Source organism: Scylla paramamosain, chromosome 21, assembly GCF_035594125.1.
Source record: "Scylla paramamosain isolate STU-SP2022 chromosome 21, ASM3559412v1, whole genome shotgun sequence".
Lineage (NCBI taxonomy): Eukaryota > Metazoa > Arthropoda > Malacostraca > Decapoda > Portunidae > Scylla > Scylla paramamosain.
Window position 1 is genome coordinate 2,602,787 of NC_087171.1, and position 19,155 is coordinate 2,621,941.

General features: G+C 39.1%; 1 protein-coding gene across 3 annotated transcripts in view; it reads left to right on the plus strand.

The window, feature by feature from the left end:
* LOC135110858 (ATP-dependent RNA helicase DHX8-like) overlaps positions 1-19,155 on the plus strand; it is a gene marked incomplete at its 3' end in the record, with an annotated part of 103,960 nt that overhangs the window by 40,347 nt on the left and 44,458 nt on the right. For all 3 annotated transcript variants that reach the window (XM_064023469.1, XM_064023470.1, XM_064023471.1), the window contains 2 exon segments: positions 4,591-4,744; positions 7,374-7,541. In XM_064023469.1, the coding sequence (XP_063879539.1) occupies positions 4,591-4,744; positions 7,374-7,541 (322 nt within the window).

A 19,155-nucleotide genomic window follows, 5' to 3' on the forward strand; every position in this document is an offset into this window, starting at 1 on the left:
ACTTTTGTTGCAATTGATGACATATTTCTGCAGATTGGTTTTGAAGATTTTGGCATCTGCAACCCCTACTGACCCCACTGAGAACAGTTTGATTTAGGATATTTCGTGAAATCATTACATGGAATAGTGATGGTGTAAACTCACCTATATAATTTATTTAACTATGCCTTCATACACACACACACACACACACACACACACACACACACACACACACACACAGGGTTCCTGAGAGCAGCATTTTAAACTAGTGATTTTAAGTCCATTGATAGAATAAAAATGGTACCATTTCATAATAAATGAAAAAAGTTACAAAACTAACAATTTATTTTGACTTGTTAGCTGGGGAATTCTTAGCTTTCATGTTGCAACCTGCTGCTGTGCATTTACTGTGTGGGAGTTACTGTTGTCCTTCCCACAAGTGAACAGGAATTCTCTCTCTCTCTCTCTCTCTCTCTCTCTCTCTCTCTCTCTCTCTCTCTCTCTCTCTCTCTCTCTCTCTCTCTCTCTCTCTCTCTCTCTCTCTCTCTCTCTCTCTCTCTCTCTCTCCTCTGACATATTTAAAATTCGTGGTTCTTATGAAAACTGCACTTGGTGTGGCCTAAGTGCATGTTAAAGTGTTATACAGTTGTAGTAATGTCTCACTTTTTTGTATTCCTTGTATATTCTGCCAAGGTTTCCATATAATGTTAAGTTCACTAACTGTGGATTCACTAATCATGGCAGTTTTTGGGAACCTAACCTCCTGGTAGGGGAGGGGAGACAGTACCCTTGTTCACTGAACATTTTTGGTCCTGTTGTTTTGGCGGAAAGTCTTGTCTCAACCCAGGACCGAGGACTGAGATACACATTATCCTTATTTTCCATTATTCTCAACCAAACTGACTGAGGCTGTGTATTTTAATAGTTAATATTAGGCTTTCCTAAATATTACAAAAGGTTTTGCATCAGTGAATGTATTATAATGATAAATCTGAGAAAAATGGTAATATTCAATAATTTATCTAGGAACACCCTTTCAACATTATTTGTAAGAATATTTCATGGTGGAATTATATGTAAGTAGTTTCTTTATACATAGAAAGGAAAGGTTAAGGAATAAAATGTTGTTAATAAGTTCTTTATTTCTTGCAGCCAAGAGACTTTTGTTTTTAAATTTCATCATTTGATTTTTCTGTCCACTTTGCTAGCTGTACGGCTGAACCAGGAATGGATCAGAGTCCAAGGGACAGACACAGGCAGCACAAGCCCAAGGCTTTATTTATGTTTAGGAGAACTGACCGTATTGCTCCTGGCAACAGTTTATAATAACACTTTATTGCCTCAAAGAAGAGCATTATTTACCCATAGTTACTAATCTTTATTAGAAGAGTGTCATTGAAGTTGAGTGTCATTGAAGAAGAGGGGATAGTTGTCTGAAAGGTTGTGTTGAGTTGATAGATGGAGGAATTGAGTTTTTGAGGCATTGAACAATACCAAGTTTGCTCTGCCCCAATCAGAAATTTTAGAAAGATCAGAAGTCAGGCGTTCTGTGGCTTCCCTGCGTGACATGTTACCTCCTGAAGGGTTGGACGTCTATGAAAAGACGTGGAAAAGTGCAGGGTGGTATCATCAGCATAGGAGTGGATAGGACAAGAAGTTTGGTTTAGAAGATCATTAATGAATAATAAGAGAGTGGGTGACAGGACAGAACCCTGAGGAACACCACTGTTAATAGATTTAGGAGAAGAACAGTGACCGTCTACCACAGCAGCAATAGAACGGTCAGAAAGGAAACTTGAGATGAAGTTACAGAGAGAAGGATAGAAACCGTAGGAGGGTAGTTTGGAAATCAAAGCTTTGTGCCAGACTCTATCAAAAGCTTTTGATATGTCCAAGACAACAGCAAAAGTTTCACCAAAATCTCTAAAAGAGGATGACCAAGACTCAGTAAGGAAAGCCAGAAGATCACCAGTAGAGCGGCCTTGATGGAACCCACACTGGCGATCAGATAGAAGGTTTTGAAGTGATAGATGTTTAAGAATCTTCCTGTTGAGGATAGATTCAAAAACTTTAGATAGGCAGGAAATTAAAGCAATAGGATGGTAGTTTGAGGGATTAGAACGGTCATCCTTTTTAGGAACAGGTTGAATGTAGGCAAACTTCCAGCAAGAAGGAAAGGTAGATGTTGACAGACAGAGCTGAAACAGTTTGACTAGGCAAGGTGCAAAAACGGAGGCACAGTTTCGGAGAACAATAGGAGGGACCCCATCAGGTCCATAAGCCTTCCAAGGGTTTAGGCCAGCGAGGGCATGGAAAACATCATTGCGAAGAATTTTAATACGTGGCATGAAGTAGTCAGAGGGTGGAGGAGAGGGAGGAACAAGCCCAGAATTGTCCAAGGTAGAGTTTTTAGCAAAGGTTTGAGCAAAGAGTTCAGCTTTAGAAATAGATGTGATAGCAGTGGTGCCATCTGGTTGAAATAGAGGAGGGAAAGAAGAAGAAGCAAAGTTATTGGAGATATTTTTGGCTAGATGCCAGAAATCATGAGGGGAGTTAGATCTTGAAAGGTTTTGATATTTTCTGTTAATGAAAGAGTTTTGGCTAGTTGGAGAACAGACTTGACATGGTTCCGGGCAGAAATATAAAGTGCATGAGATTCTGGTGATGGAAGGCTTAAGTACCTTTTGTGGGCCACCTCTCTATCATGTATAGCACGAGAAGGTTTAGGACGAGAAAAAGAATGAGGAATGTATTCCTCCATGTCAGACACTATCACCTCTGTTATGCACTCAGCACACAAAGACGGGTCTCTGACACGGAAGCAGTAGTCATTCCAAGGAAAATCAGCAAAATACCTCCTCAGGTCCCCCCAACTAGCAGAGGCAAAATGCCAGAGGCACCTTCGCTTAGGGGGATCCTGAGGAGGGATTGGAGTGATAGGACAAGATAAAGATATGAGATTGTGATCGGAGGAGCCCAACGGAGAAGAAATGGTGACAGCATAAGCAGAAGGATTAGAGGTCAGGAAAAGGTCAAGAATGTTGGATATATCTCCAAGACGGTCAGAAATACGAGTAGGGTGTTGCACCAATTGCTCTAGGTCATGGAGGATAGCAAAGTTGTAGGCTAGTTCACCAGGATGGTCAGTGAAGGAAGAGGAAAGCCAAAGCTGGTGGTGAACATTGAAGTCTCCAAGAATGGAGATCTCTGCAAAAGGGAAGAGGGTCAGAATGTGCTCCACTTTGGAAGCAAAGTAGTCAAAGAATTTCTTATAGTCAGAGGAGTTAGGTGAGAGGTATACAGCACAGATAAATTTGGTATGAGAGTGACTCTGTAGTCGTAGCCAGATGGTGGAAAACTCGGAAGATTCAATTGAGAGCATGGGCTCGAGAGCAGGTTAAGTTATTGCGCACATAAACGCAGCATCCAGCTTTGGATCGAAAATGAGGATAGAGAAAGTAGGAGGGAACAGAAAAGGGGCTACTGTCAGTTGCCTCAGACACCTGAGTTTCAGTGAGGAAAAGAAGATGAGGTTTAGAAGAGGAGAGGTGGTGTTCTGCAGATTGAAAATTAGATCTTAGACCGCGAATGTTGCAGAAGTTAACGAAGAAAAAGTTGAGGGGGTGTGAAGACACTTAGGGTCGTCGACAGAAAGGCAGTCCGACCTGGGGACATTTATGGTCCCCTCCCCAGATGGGGACTCCGAGGCTGGTGTAGGAGTCGCCATGATGATTTTAAATTTTTTGAGTGAAGGGTGTGTGTGTTATTAGGTGCTTGTAGTTTTGTGTGGAGGAAGAGAGTTGTCTATAGAGGACAGGCTGTGACTGCCCCCTTGTGTTGTGAGACACAAAGGGAAACGTTGAGTGAGGTCACAGCTGGGTTTAATGATAAGTTCACAGCACCCCCTGAACAGTGCTTTAGACCTCACTGGGAGTAATTATCATTTCAGCAGGTGTCTACTGCCCTTGGCCAGTGCCCTTCCTACATAAAAAAAAAAAAGTTTACAGTGCTCAGGAGTAATCCTCTCGATGACCCCCAGTGTGATCACTACTGCACAACTGCACAACTGCATTTTTCCAGAACCTTTTCCCAACAGCAACATGTCCAAGTGTTATGATTACCTTTATTTTGGCATTAAGAGGGTTGCTCCTCTCTGTGTCCCCCTGTAAGGCTTCCCTCACTTGATCGATCTAAACAGTATCTTCTGATGAGTTCTGTGTCACTAAGTTCATTCAGTACATCCTTTCTGGATAAATAATTTGAGCTGGAGATGTGAAACAGCCGTCTTGGCTGTGGGAGAGACTGTCATAAGCCACTAAGACAGTGTAGACTGGTGTCTGGGAATGGATTAATTCATTTTACATTGATTCCTGTGGGGAAATGTTTTTGGTTTTTCGAACATTTTGGATTTCGAACAGCATTCAGGAACAAATTAAGTTTGAGAACCGAGGTTCCACTGTATATTTTTTCATGTTCACTTAAGTCTGGAAATTCATGATCATCATTTTTTTTTATTTATTTATTTATTTTTTATTTGGAAAGGCAGGTTGCTTGACTATGCATGTCAATCTTTCTGAAAACATTTCTGTGAAACTTAATTATTTGCAGGATTTGTGAAGCAGAAAGTTTACAATCCCAAGACAGGAATGGATTCGCTGATGGTGACACCAGTGTCTCAGGCAGGAGCTAAACAGCGAGCAGGTCGTGCAGGACGCACTGGGCCAGGCAAGACATACCGGCTCTATACTGAGAGGGCTTACAGGTGATATTAATTGTTTATTCAGAGTTTGTTACTGATTTTGATTCAGGAAAGGAATTGGTGATAGGAAACTGCTTTCTCTGACTAAGGGGAAGTATCAGCTTTTTGCCAGAATTTTGTAACTATTTAGTCTAGTGATCAGGGTTGGAAAAAAACCCAGGTTATTTTTAAAAACCCAACCAACTGGGGTTTTTGGTGGTTTATTGTTTTTGGGGGGCTGTTATTGATTTTTCTGTTTATTTCTCATATTTATATGTAAATCAGTGTAAATAAGCAATTAAAAAGTAATCTAGAGTAAAACAAGTTAGAAATGTTTTTTCCCCTCTCTCTCTCTCTCTCTCTCTCTCTCTCTCTCTCTCTCTCTCTCTCTCTCTCTCTCTCTCTCTCTCTCTCTCTCTCTCTCTCTCTCTCTCTCTCTCTCTCTCTCTCTCTCTCTCTCTCTCTCTCTCTCTTACATATAAGAGAGGCACTGGCAAAGAGCAACAAAAATGTAATAATTAGAAAAAGGCCACTGAAGTGCCAGTCCCTGAACAGAGTTGAAAATGGTAGTCAGAAATTATAGGGTAAGTGTCTTGAAATCTCCCTCTTGAAAGAATTCAAATCATAGGAAGGTAGAAATACAGAAGCAGGCAGGGAGTTCCAGAGTTTACAAGAGAAAGGGATGAATGATTGAGAATACTGGTTAATTTTTGCATTAGAGGGGTGGACAGAATAGGGGTGAGAGAAAGAAGAAAGTCTTCTGCAGCAAGGCTGCAGGAGGACGGAAGGTATGCAGTTAGCAAGATCAGAAGAGCAGTTAGCATGAAAATAGCAGTAGAATACAGCAAGAGATGCAACATTGCAGCAATGAGAGAGAGAGGTTTAAGACAGTCAGAAAAGCTTTTGATTCCATCCTGTCTAAAAGAGTGGTATGAGTGGAAACATCCCATACATGTGAAGCATACTCAATACATGGATGGATAAGTCCTTGTACAGAGTTAGCAGCTGGGGGGGATGAGAAAAACTAGCAGAGACGACTCAGAATGTTTTAGCTAGAGATGAGATGTGAAGTTTCCAATTTAGATTATAGGTAAATGACAGACCAAGGATGTTCAGTATAGAAGAGGGGGACAGTTGAGTGCCATTGAATAAGAGGGGGATAGTTGTCTGGAAGGTTGAGTTGAGTTGATAGATGGAGGAATGAGTTTTTGAGACAAGGAACAATACTAAGTTTGCTCTACCCCAATCAGAAATTTTAGAGGGATCAGAAGTCAGGTGTTTTGTGGCTTCCCTATAAGAACTGTTTACTTCTTGATGTGTTGGTCATCTATGAAAAAATGTGGGAAAGTGCAGGGTGATATCATCAGCATAGGAGTGGATAAGACAAGAAGTTTGGTTTAGAGGATAATTGATGAATAATAGGAAGAGAGTAGGTGACAGGACAGAACCCTTAAGAACACCACTGTTAATAGAGCAGCAATATAACAGTGAGAAAGGAAACTTGAGATGAAGTTACACAGAGGATAGAAGCCATAGGAGGGTAGTTTAGAAATCAAAGGTTTGAAAGCTTTTGATATGTCTATGGCAACAGCAAAAGTTTCACCAAAATATCTAAAAGAGGAGAACCAAGACTCAGTAAGGAAAGCCAAAAGATCACCAGTAGAGCGGCCTTGATGGAACTCATAGTGGCAATCAGATAGAAGGTTGTGAAGTGATAGATGTTTAAGAATCTTCCTGTTGAGGATAGGTAGAAATTAAAACAATAGGATGGTAGTTTGAGAGACTAGAACAGTCATCCTTTTTAGGAATAGGCTGAATTTAGGCAAACTTTCAACAAGAAGGAAAGGTAGATGTTGAAAGGCATAGTTGAAAGAGTTTTGACTAGGCAAGGTGCAAGTATGGAGGCACAGTTTTGGAGAATAATAGGAGGGACCCCATCAGGTCCATAAGCCTTCTGATGATTTATGCCAGTGAGGGCATGGAAAATATCCCTGTGAAGGATTTTAATGGGAAGTATGAAGTAGTCAGAGGGTGGAGAAGAGGGAGGAACAAGCCCTGATTCATCCAAAGTGGAGTTTTTAGCAGTTTGAACAAAGAATTCAGCTTTATAAATAGATGAGATGGCAGTGGTGCTGTCAGGTTGAAATAAAGGAGGAAAAGATGAAGAAGCAAAATTATTGGAGACATTTTTGGCTAGGTGCCAGAAGTCAGTAGGGGAGTTAGATCTTGAAAGATTTTGACATTTTCTATTAATGAAGATCAGACACTTGTTTAGGTCATGCTGATACAGGTTGGTCTGGTTGGGCAAAGCCTGTGTCAGCTTGTACTGTACAGGAAATGAATGAGTCAGGCTTGAGTACTTTTACATTCTTCATGTATATATACATATATAGACCTTATTTAAATATCAACTTGATATATAAATAAATTTTGATATGAAAAAAAAGTAAAAAAAAAAAAAAATTAATTTTTAATGACAACCCTGCTAGTGATGCATTGAATTTCAAATCATAGAGCTCCATGGAGGCTGAGGTGGAGTTAGATTTGTATTACATATAAAATCTAGTTGTAGACAAAACTATGGAGGTTAAGATATAAATTTTTGTGGATGCAGACAACAATAGATAATTTTTTTTCTCATACTTATTTGCAGAGATGAGATGTTACCCACAAGTGTACCAGACATCCAAAGAACTAACTTAGCATCAACAGTTCTACAGCTGAAGGCAATGGGAATTAATGATCTTCTGGGTTTTGACTTTATGGACCCTCCACCCACAGATGCCATGGTTATGGCTCTAGAAACACTTCACTCTCTCAGGTATGTTTTACAGTTTAAGGTTTGTTTTGTAAATTTCAGTAGCCAGATTCATTAAGACAGTTAGAGCATCTCTAGTTGGTAAGTCATGCTGCAATGTGTCTTACTGCAAACTGAGTTCACAGTGTTTTTGAAACCTGTCAAAACTCCAAAACTCACAGGAGCATCCATAAAGGAGTTCTGTCTATCTATTTATATACCAGGCCATCAATCCCATACCATTGGTCTAGACAAAGCACCACACACTCATGTACACGTTATTCACACTCTTAGCCCTGTCAGCCTTGGTAGATAGGGATAGTCTCATGAAAAGAATATAATTTTCACATTGTTTTCCTTATGGCTATTTATGTTAATGACTTATGAACAAATTTTTTTTATGATAAATATTGGTGGGATAAAAAATGCATAATTACTCCTTTGTGATTATCTAAAATGATGCTGTAGAAAATTCATAATAATAAAAGAAATAAGTGGAGCTAATATATTTTTTTTATGCAAATGGGGCACTGCCACATTGGTATAAAACCATATAGAAAAGGCTCATTTAGGTGAGTCATCTAAAATTAGAGAATGTCTTTAGACCCCCCCTTGAAAGAATTCAAATCATAGGAAGGGGAAATACAGAAGTAAGCAGGGAATTCCGGAATTTATCAATGAATGGGATGAAAGTTTGAGAGTACAGATTAACTCTTGCATTAGGGGGGTGGACAGAATAATGATGAGAGAAAGTAGAAAGATTTGTTCTGTGAGGTAGCAGGAAGAGGGCAGGCATGCAGTCAGGAAGATTGAAAGAGCAATTAGCATGAAAATAGCATTAGAAAATCACAAGAGATGGAACTTTGTAGCAAAGAGAGAGAGGCTTATGACAGTCAGTTAGAGGAAACGAGTTGATTTCAGCATGTTGAGAAGAACAGTATGAATGGCACTCCCCATATATGTGAAGTGTACTCCATACATGGATGGATAAAGCCTCTGTACAGAATTAGCATCTGGGGGTGGTGAGAAAAATGGGCAGAGACAACTCAGAACACCTAACTTCAAAGGAGCTGTCTTAGTGAGAAACAAGATGTGGAGTTTCCATTTTAGATTATTAGTAAAAGACAGACTGAGAATGTTCAGAGTAGAAGAGGGGGACAGTTGAGTATCATTGAAGAAGAGGAGATAGTTATCTAGAAGGTTGTGTCAAGCTTATAGATGGAGGAATTGAGTTTTTGAGTTCGTTTGGCCCCAATCTGAAACTTTAGAAAGATCAGAAGTCAGGCATTCTGTGGCTTCCCTGCATTTGTTATTTAATTTTTGAACAGAGGATAGTTTGAAAAGTAAAGCTTTGTGCCAGGCTCAATCAAATGTTTTTGATATGTTTAAAGCAACATTAAAAGTTTCATTGAAATCCCTAAAGACTCAGTAAGGAAAGCTAAAAGATCACCAGTAGAGCAGCCATGATGAAACACATACTGGTGATCAGCAGTAAAATAGTGAAGTGAGAGATGTTTAAGAATCTTCAAGGGTAGGATAGGTTAAAAAAAACTTGAGAGAGGCAGGAAATTAAAGCAATAGGGCAATAGGGCAGTAGTTTGAGGGATTAGAGTGGTCACTCTTTTTAGGAATAAGCTGATACTGCAACCTGAGAGAGATAGAAAGGGGGGAGGAGGAGGGAAAGATTAATTCATGTCTTGCCAGAGATGAACCATATACCCAGTAGTCTGGCCACAAAAATTTAGCTATTTGAGATATTTATATATTTAGGGTCTGGTTAAATGGGACTTCACTATAGTATGGAGAGACTGTAAAATCTTACTATAGAACTGATGAGAGTTTGTGGCAGAAACTGCAGATTAATATGTATGAGAATAAAGTGATGAGGTTCAGTAAGGATGGAGATCTAGGATATGCATGATGATAGACTGGAACAAATGGTAAATTTTGAATGCACTTTTTAGTTTGGGTATCAAAGAAAGAGGAGATCATGGAGGTTTAGATTAGCTATAAGGTTTAAGGGAACTCTAATGTGATGTGTGTAATCTGGAATAAGAAGAATCTGACCTGGAGACAGAAATATTAGAAGATTATCACACCAGCTGATTGACTGTCTTCAGCCTCTCTCTTTCTGCCATGATGTTGGCATCCTTTGTGATCTTCTGCGACTATTTTCATGCCAGCTGCTCTTTTGATCATACTGATTGCATGCCTCTTCTCCTCCTGCAGTGTCACTGCATGAGACTTCCTAGTTTTCTTTCACCTATTCTGTCCCCCTCTCTAATGCAAAAGTTAATCAGTATTTCGTATCATTCATCCCTTTATCTGGTAAACTCTAGAACTCCTTGCCAACTCCTGTATTTCCTCCTTCCTGTAACTTCAACTCTTTCAAGAGGAAGGTTTGAAGATCTTATCCTCAAACTTTGGATGATCCTTTTTGACATTTTTCTAGGGACTGGCACCTGGTTTTCATTCTTTTTGTCCTAGGCTAGTGCCCCTCTTACTTAGAAAAAAGATTCTGGATGACTTTGTGGAATCAGGTTTGAATGTAACATTGAGGCAATGATAGAGATGATGGAAGAAATCATTATGAACAATTACTGACTTGAAGTGACTCCATAGGGTAAAACACAATAACAATACAGGGATGTATAGAAGCTGATATACACAAGTGTAGTTGGCTCATGACCATAATCTGTTCCAAAATTGCCATCAGATGGAAAAAATGGTTGTATGGCAAGGCTTTATCCTCGAAAACCTAAAGAATATATATATATATATATATATATATATATATATATATATATATATATATATATATATATATATATATATATATATATATCTGCACACTCATACCTCGGTACTACACACCTCACTTTAACGGATTTTGGAAGCATTGGACAAAATCTGGAGCAGCCGATTCAGTTAGAAAGTCCCACACACTATGGATGGAGTTATGACAACACTGGACACGAGCCATTGCTTTGAGAACTGACCGCTTGTTGCAGACAGTTGTAGTTTGTTTATGTCAGTATAACAAACGTGTAGCTCATTGCTCCATGGTATTTGCACTTTTTATGTGTTGTGTTTTCTATAACCATGCTGTCTGGAGGAAAAGTAGAAAAGACAGCCAGTGAGGGACCTTGCTGCAGTGTTCCCACTCTCTCTCTCTCTCTCTCTCTCTCTCTCTCTCTCTCTCTCTCTCTCTCTCTCTCTCTCTCTCTCTCTCTCTCTCTCTCTCTCTCTCTCTCTCTCTCTCTCTCTCTCTCTCTCTCTCTCTCTCTCTCTCTCTCTCTCTCTCTCTCTCTGTGTGTGTGTGTGTGTGTGTGTGTGTGTGTGTGTGTGTGTGTGTATTTACCTAGTTGTATTTACTTAGTTGTATAGTATAGGGTTCAAGCAGGGATCATATTGTCCTGTCTCCACATCTATATTTATCTGGCATTTCCTTAAATTTATGTGTGTTTGGTGCTGTAACAACCTCCTCATTTAGGCCATTCCAGATATCCACAGTTTTGTGTGGAAAACTGTACTTCTTGATGTCCCTCAAACACTGACTCTTCCTGATCTTTCTTTGAATGCCCTCTCGTCTGTCCAGCTTCATCTTTTTCCAGCAACACCAGGTCCTGCTTGTCTATCTTCTCATTGTGGTTAACTATTTTATACATCGTTATTAAAACTCCTCTTTCTTTTCTAACTGACTTTCTCAAGGTGGTTAACTATTTTATACATCATTATTAGATCTCTTTCTCTTCTAACTTGCAAAGTTGGCAGCCCCATTTCCTTCAACCTCTCTTGGTATGTTAGGTCTTTCAGCTCTAATACTATCCTTGTAGCTGCCCTCTCAGTTCTTTCCAATTTCTTTATATCTTTCTTCATATGTAGAGACCACACCACTGCTGCATGTTCCTGTCTGGGATGTAGCATAGTGGCTATAATTTTTTTTCATCATAGTCTTATCCATGTAATGAAATGCAACTGAAACATATCTGTACGTCGAGTCAAATATCTCATTTATATGCCATTCTGGGATCAGGGTATCTTGAAAAACCACTCTTAGGTCTTTCTCCTTGCTCTTCATTATTACTTCCTCTCCCATATTATAGTCTCATGCAGATCTTTTACTCTTTCCCAATTCCATCACATGGCATTTCTTAACATTGAATTCCAGTTTCCACTTCTTGCTCCACCCATAAATCTTGTCAGTATTTCTTTGCCACTCCATACAATCAACATGGCTCTTTATTACTCTTAACAATTTTGCATCATCAGCAAACAGATTAATATAACTGGTCAAACTCTCCTGCATATCACTGATGTATATTTGGAACAAAATGGGTGCTAACACTGACCCCTGTGGTACTCCACTTATTATATTACTCAAACTTGAACAGGTGTCCCTGATCACAGTTCTCACTTCTCTATCCTTTAAGTAGTCTCTCATCCGTTTTAGCATTGTTCCTCTCAGTTCTCCTATATATTCCATCTTCCACAATAGTCTTTTATGTGGAACTTTATCAAAAGCTTTTTTGATTTCCAAGTACACTGCATGTACCCACCCATCTCTGTTTTACACTTCATTTTTTACTCTTGTATAGAAACTTAGTAAATTTGTCACACATGACCTTCCTTTTCTGAAACCAAATTGACTATTTGTTATAACTTATTTATCTTCCAAGTATTTCACCCGCTTTTCCTTGATCACTATTTCACAGATCTTGTCCACAACATTAGTTAGCAACACTGATCTATAATTTAGTGGCTCAGTTCTCTTTCCTCCTTTGTGTATTGGCACTATATTTGCTCTCTGCCACTCTATTGGTACTCTTCCCTCTATCAGTGAGCTGTTAATCACATCCCAAATTGGCTCCACCACTTGTTCTCTACATTTCTTTATTGTCCAACCTGACACTCCTTCAGGCCCCAGTGCTTTCCTGACATCCATCTTCTCTAACAATTTGCCAATTTCATGTTTTTGCACCAATACTTCCTGTAACTCCCCCCCGCCACACTTCCTTGTTTTGTTCTGTAAAATCCACTTCCACATTGAATACAGACCTGAAACTCTCATTCATAAATTCACTCATCTCTTCTGCTCTTTGATATATCCTTTCTCCCTTTACTATCTTGTCAATGGTCTCTCTGCTTGTCATCTTTTTACAGGTATATCCAATGATATACTGGTAAAAAGCTTGTGTTTTTCACATTTCTTTTCCACATCTTTTCTAATTTTTTCTCCTCCTCCTCTCTTATTCTAACATACTCATTCCTTGCATCCTTATACTGCTCTTTATTATTTTCATTTCTTTGCTTCTTCTGTTTCTTCCAAGCTATATTCTTTCTCTTCTTAGCTTCTGCACATCTGGCATTATACTAAATGTGTTTGCTCCTCCTTACTTTATATACAGTACATATTTATGCACACCCTCATTGTACTTTTTCAGGAATGTTTCGTATTTCTCTTGCACTGTCTTGCCTTCCATAAGTCCCTTCCAATCAATACTTCCCAAAAATTTCCTTAACTCTGTAAGATTTGTCTTTGCATGATTTAGTCTCCCATTTTTATAATCCTCCTTACATGGTAGAACCTCCCAATCTTGCAGTACCACTTCTAACACTACATGATCACTCTTTCCCATTGGGCTTAAGTATTTAATGGTTGGATTGGGCTCTGGTTTTTTGTGAATACCAGGTCTAGCATAGATGGTTCCTCCTCCCCTCTGTATCTTTTAACTTCTTCCATCCATTGGTCCATTGTATTCACCATAGCTAACTGTAGCATTTCACTCCACGGTCCAGCATTTCCATTAACTTCCATCTCCTCCCGGCTTACATTTTTGCAGTTAAAGTCTCCCACTAGTAGTATTGTACTGTCCTTCCTTATCATGTTGTCTAGGCACTTCAACACTTCCTTTTGCATTTCCTTGTGTTCCTCCAGCCTCCATGTATTAGTCTTCAGTGGCACATACGTTAATATGATCCTCCTCCTTTCTCTCCCACTGGTCCTAATTGTTATACGTATGACCTCTACTGTGCCATCTCTATATTGCACTTCTTCCACATATATATCATCTCGAACCATTATTAGTGTTCTCCTCCTTTTTCCCTTTCTATCTCTCCTCCAATAATTATATCCTTCTTCCTTAAACTTAAGTGGACTTCCTCTTTTAATTATGTCTCAGTTAGTCACAACACATTTGTTTTTTTTCCTTAAGTAATTTCTCACTTCCAGTACACCTGAAAGTAACCCGTCTATGTTTGTATACATTAATCTTAATGTACTACTTCTCCTACAACTTGTAATTTCTCTGTCTGCTGCTGTGGTTCTTTCATTTCTTGTTCCCTTTCCTGAATATACCATTTCCTCAGTCTCATATCTATTACCCTTCTATAAAATTTGCTCTTCTCGGTCTCTGTCCTTCTCTTGTTTTTTTTCCTTAACCTCATTTCCCAGATCCCTCTCTTTTTCCCTTTCTTCCAAGTTCATATATCTTTTTACCCAAATATTCTTGTATTCTGAACTTTCAGTCACAGTGTGTGTGTGTGTGTGTGTGTTAAATTATTAGAGAAAGAGAGAGAGAGAGCAGTGTGCCACCAGCTACTGTCAAGGTCACCCCCTGCTACAATTCATCTCTCTCTCTCTCTCTCTCTCTCTCTCTCTCTCTCTCTCTCTCTCTCTCTCTCTCTCTCTCTCTCTCTCTCTCTCTCTCTTTATATGTTCGTTACATCTTGCTGCACAGCTGCTTGATCATCTTCATTCATCACGTCCATCATCAGTGTGTACCTGCACTGGTTTTTCTTTTTAATAGAGAAAATAAATAGGCATTTTAGGAGTAGGATCAATATAATGCGTATTTTAGCACCTCATGGGTGCCTTTGGAGCATAACCCCGTGAAAAATTGTGGGTTCACCTTGTTGGTCCCTATGGACATTTGGCTTCATTGGAGCAGTGTTTCCTTCTTTTAGTCCATAGTACTGAGGTATGAGTATATATATATATATATATATATATATATATATATATATATATATATATATATATATATATATATATATATATATATATGTTTCCTTTCCCTTCACTGACCATCATGGTGAATTAGCCTTTAACCTTGTTATCCTCTATGACCTAGGCCAAATGGTACAACACCCTACTCATATTCTTGAACGTCTTGTAGATACACCCAACACTTGAACTTATCCTAACCTCCAATGCTGCTCTAACCTCTAATCCTGCTTATGCTGTCACCCTGGTGGGTTCCCCCAATCACAATCTCATATCTCTATCTTCTATTGCTCCAGTTCCTCCTCAGGATCCCCCTAAGCAGAGGTGCCTCTGATGTTTTGCCTCTGGTAGTTGTGGGGGGGGTACCTGAGGAGGTATTTTTTTAATTTTCCTTGGAATGACTACAGCTTCCATGTCAGAGACCTGTCTCTGTGTGCTGAGCACATAACAGAGGTGAGGTGTACATTCCTCACTTTTTTTTTCGTGACCTAAACCTTCCAAACCTTTGTCTAACACAAATGATAAAGAGGTGGCCCACAAAAGGTACATGAGCTTTCCATCACCAGAATCTTATGTGCTTTATATTTCTGCCTGGAATCATGCCAAGTCTGTTCTCCAACTAGCCAAAAAACTCCTTCATTAATCCATTCCCCAACAAGCCAAAAACTCCTTCATTAATAGAAAGTGTCAAAATCTTTCAAGATCTAACTCCCCTCATGATTTCAGGCACCTAGCCAAAAACATCTCCAATAACCTTGCTTCCTCTATCCCTCCTTTATTTCAGCCAGATGGCACCACTGCCATCTCATCTGTCTCTAAAGCAGAATTCTTCACTCAAACCTTTGCTAAAAACTCTACCTTGGATGATTCAGGGCTTGTTTCTCCTTCTCCTTCACTCTAACTACTTCATGCTACTCATTAAAATCATTAAAATTCTTTGCAATGATGTTTTTCATGTCCTCGCTGGCCTAAACCCTCAGAAGGCTTACGGACCTGATGCGGTCCCTCCTATTGTTCTCCAAAACTGCGCCTCCATGCTTGCTCCTTGCCTAGTCAAACTCTTTCAACTTTGTCAACATCTACCTTTCCTTCTTGTTGAAAGTTTGCCTACATACAGCCTCTTCTAAAAAGGGTGTCCATTCTAATCTGTCAGACTATCATTCTATTGCTTTAATTTCCTGCCTATCTAAAGTTTTTGAATCTATCCCCAACAGGAAGATTCTTAAACATCTATCACTTCACAACCTTCTATCTGATTGGCAGTGTGGGTTCCATCAAGGCTGCTCTACTGGAGATCTGGCTTTCCTTACTGAGTCTTGGTCACCCTCTTTTAGAGATTTTCATGAAACTTTTGCTGTTTCCTTAGACATATCAAAAGCTTGTGATAGAGACTGACACAAAGTTTTTATTTCAAACTACCTTTTTACGGCTTCTATCCTTCTTTCTTTAACTTCATTTCAAGTTTCCTTTCTGACTGTCCTATTGCTGCTGTGGTAGATGTTGACTGTTCTCCTAAATCTTTTAACAGTGGTATTCCTCAGGGTTCTGTCCTGTCACCTACTGTCCTATTATTCATCGATGATCTTAACCAAACTTCTTCTGCTCTCCACTCCTACACTCCTGCATTTTTCTATGTCTTTTCATAGACATCCAACCCTTAAGGAATTAAACAGTTCATGGAGGGAAGCCACAGAATGCCTGACTTTTTATCTCTAAGATTTCTGATTGGGGCAGAGCAAACTTAGTATTGTTCAATGTCTCAAAAACTCAATTCCTCCATCTATCAACTTGACATAACCTTCCAGACAACTATCTCCTCTTCATAAGTGACACTGAACTGTCCCCTTCTTCTACACTGAACTTCCTTGGTCTGTCCTTTACTTATAATCTAAACTGGAAACTTCACTTCTCATCTCTAATTAAAACTACATGTTAGGTACATTTCAAGTTTCCTTTCTGACTGTCCTATTGCTGCTGAGACATCTCTGCCAGTTTTTCTCACCCTTCCAGCTGCTAACTCTGTACAGGGGCCTTATCCATCCATGCATGGAGTATGCTTCACATGTTTGGGGGGGGATTCCACTCATACCACTCTTCTAGACATGGCGGAATCAAAAGCTTTTCGTCTCATCAACCCCTCTCCTCCAACTGACTGTCTTCAGCTTCTTTCTTATTGCCACAGTGTTGCATCTCTTGCTATCTTCTACTGCTATTTTCATGCTAACTGCTCTTCTGATCTTGCTAACTGCATGCCTCCTCTCCTTCCATGGCCTCACTGCACAAGACTTTCTTCTTTCTCTCACCCCTATTCTGTCCACCTCTATAATGCAAGAGTTAACCAATATTCTCAGTCATTCATCTCTTTCTCAGGTAAACTCTGGAACTCCCTGCCTGCTTCTGTATTTCCATCTTCCTATAACTTGAACTCCTTCAAGAAGGACATTGCAAGGCATTTACCCTTCAGTTTTTTGGGTACTGCTTTGGACTTTTTTTTTTTTTTTTTTTTTGAAATCAGTTGCCCTTGGCTGGTACCCCTACAAAATGAAAAAAAAAGGAAAAAAAATATTCTGGCTTGCTTTTTTTAAATGTGGTGTTAGTATTTACTAATACCAGTGTAGCCCTTTTTTTTTTATTTCTTAAAGACTACCAGCTTCGTATTTTGGGTTAGGTTGACCAAATCTGAAGAAATCGTTTTGGAAATGTTGGGGAGAACTACCCCTCCCCAACAGCAAACCCCAATGATATTTACAAGTCCTATGCAATGGAAAGTTATGTAAGAAATATTAAAATGTACTAAAGTGTTTGTATGAGAAAGAAAAATTGTATAATCCTCTAAATTAATAGATTTCATCATTTGATATGCCGCGTTTGGGTGTGTTTAAGACACTGCGTTTGTAGCCTGATGAGTTATGGTTTGTTTACATCCATCATCCGCTATCACCTGATAAGTCTTGGTATTATTTTACTCTTCCAAGAGTCTCAACATGGCTTTTCCTACTCTTTTCAAGTAGAGTTTCTCATTCTGAGTAATTTGAACCCCCTTATATATATACCGTATTTGATGGCTCATAAGACGCACGGGCTCATAAGACGCACCCAGTTCTGGCATGTATTGAAATAGAAAAAAACAAAAATTAACAGATTTAGGCTATCGATATGAAGTCAAGGAATTCAAGCGACATTTGAAGACTCTCACGTGCATTTAGATCACTATTAGATACCAATACTCAGCATTTAAAAGTTTAATTTATGCTAGCAGCTTACTTGTTCTTTTTGGGGTTTTGTTGAGGCTGTGATGGCCGTGACATCACAGCCTGGCGTCCCAAAGGTGTGGTATACAGGTAGTGTTTCAGACTAGATACAGTGGAGCTGGTTGGATTTCTGGAGTCAAATCTTGGTAAGGTTGCGGGCCTTGAAAGCCAGAACGTAATGGTTCGGTTGAGGGTATTGAAAGACAAGATTGTACCAATCCTGCTGACGTGTAAACACAATCTTCTTATTGGTATTTTAGTTGGGGCCATGCAGACTGTGATGTCACAGCCTCTAGTGCCCAAAAGGTGTGGTAAGCAGGGGAGTTTCAGTCTTAATGCGGTTCAGCTGAATGTAAACATTAACTGCACCTAGCTCTTGGCGGCACCATTAACTGAGGGACTACAGTGATAATAAAATTTTTTCATACTTTATTTTTTAGCATCTTTCACATGTAATTCTTATGCAGTATTTTAGTACATTTTCAAAGCCAAAGGATGTGTAAAAGCAGAATGTTAAAAAGATAGGTTCAATTTTAATTGTATGAAAGTGTGGCTATTGTCTTACCTCAATCAGTAACGGCGTCACACTCGGTGTCACCGAGTACGTCACGTCGGAGCGCAACCGACCGCGTTTGTTTTGAAAAACGTGGTGCACCATCTCCACCTTGCCAGAACCTTCTCCACAAATCCAACCAGCTCCATCACATCTAGTCTAATATTATAATTGGATACCTCACCTTTGGGGCATCAAAGGCTGTGACATCACAACCTACACTGCCCCAACAAAACTCCAAGAAGAAGTGGTGCATGGTTAAGCAAATTCTTCCTGACTGGTCAAAGTCTATGTGGATTACCAGTAAGTATGAGATACTACACATTGGTACCTTGAAAGAAAGAGCATTTTGTGGCGTACTACCAATCATGACTTTATTTAGTTGTGCAAAGACATCTGTGGTTTGAATTTAGAGCCTCTGTTGCCGTAGACTTGTAACCTATTACTGCCTCAAAGTTGGACCTTTGCCTCATTGGACGCAGGCTAATTTACTGACCCTTTTTCTGAGAAAAAAGTAGCGTCTTATGAGCCATCAAATACGGTATATATATATATATATATATATATATATATATATATATATATATATATATATATATATATATATATATATATCAGCTGCAAATTATTTATAATGTTGACAGCAAATTTTAAATTTAGTTTAAGTTTGGTTTAGTTTGGTTATGAAGGGTTATTTTTGACTGATATTGCTTCTAGACCAAGTACGATCATCATTTGTTGGTATGAGGGTAAAGAAAATATCATCAGTACTATTATAATTCCCATTTATCAACTATTATTAAATCTCCCACTCATCTCTGACAATTC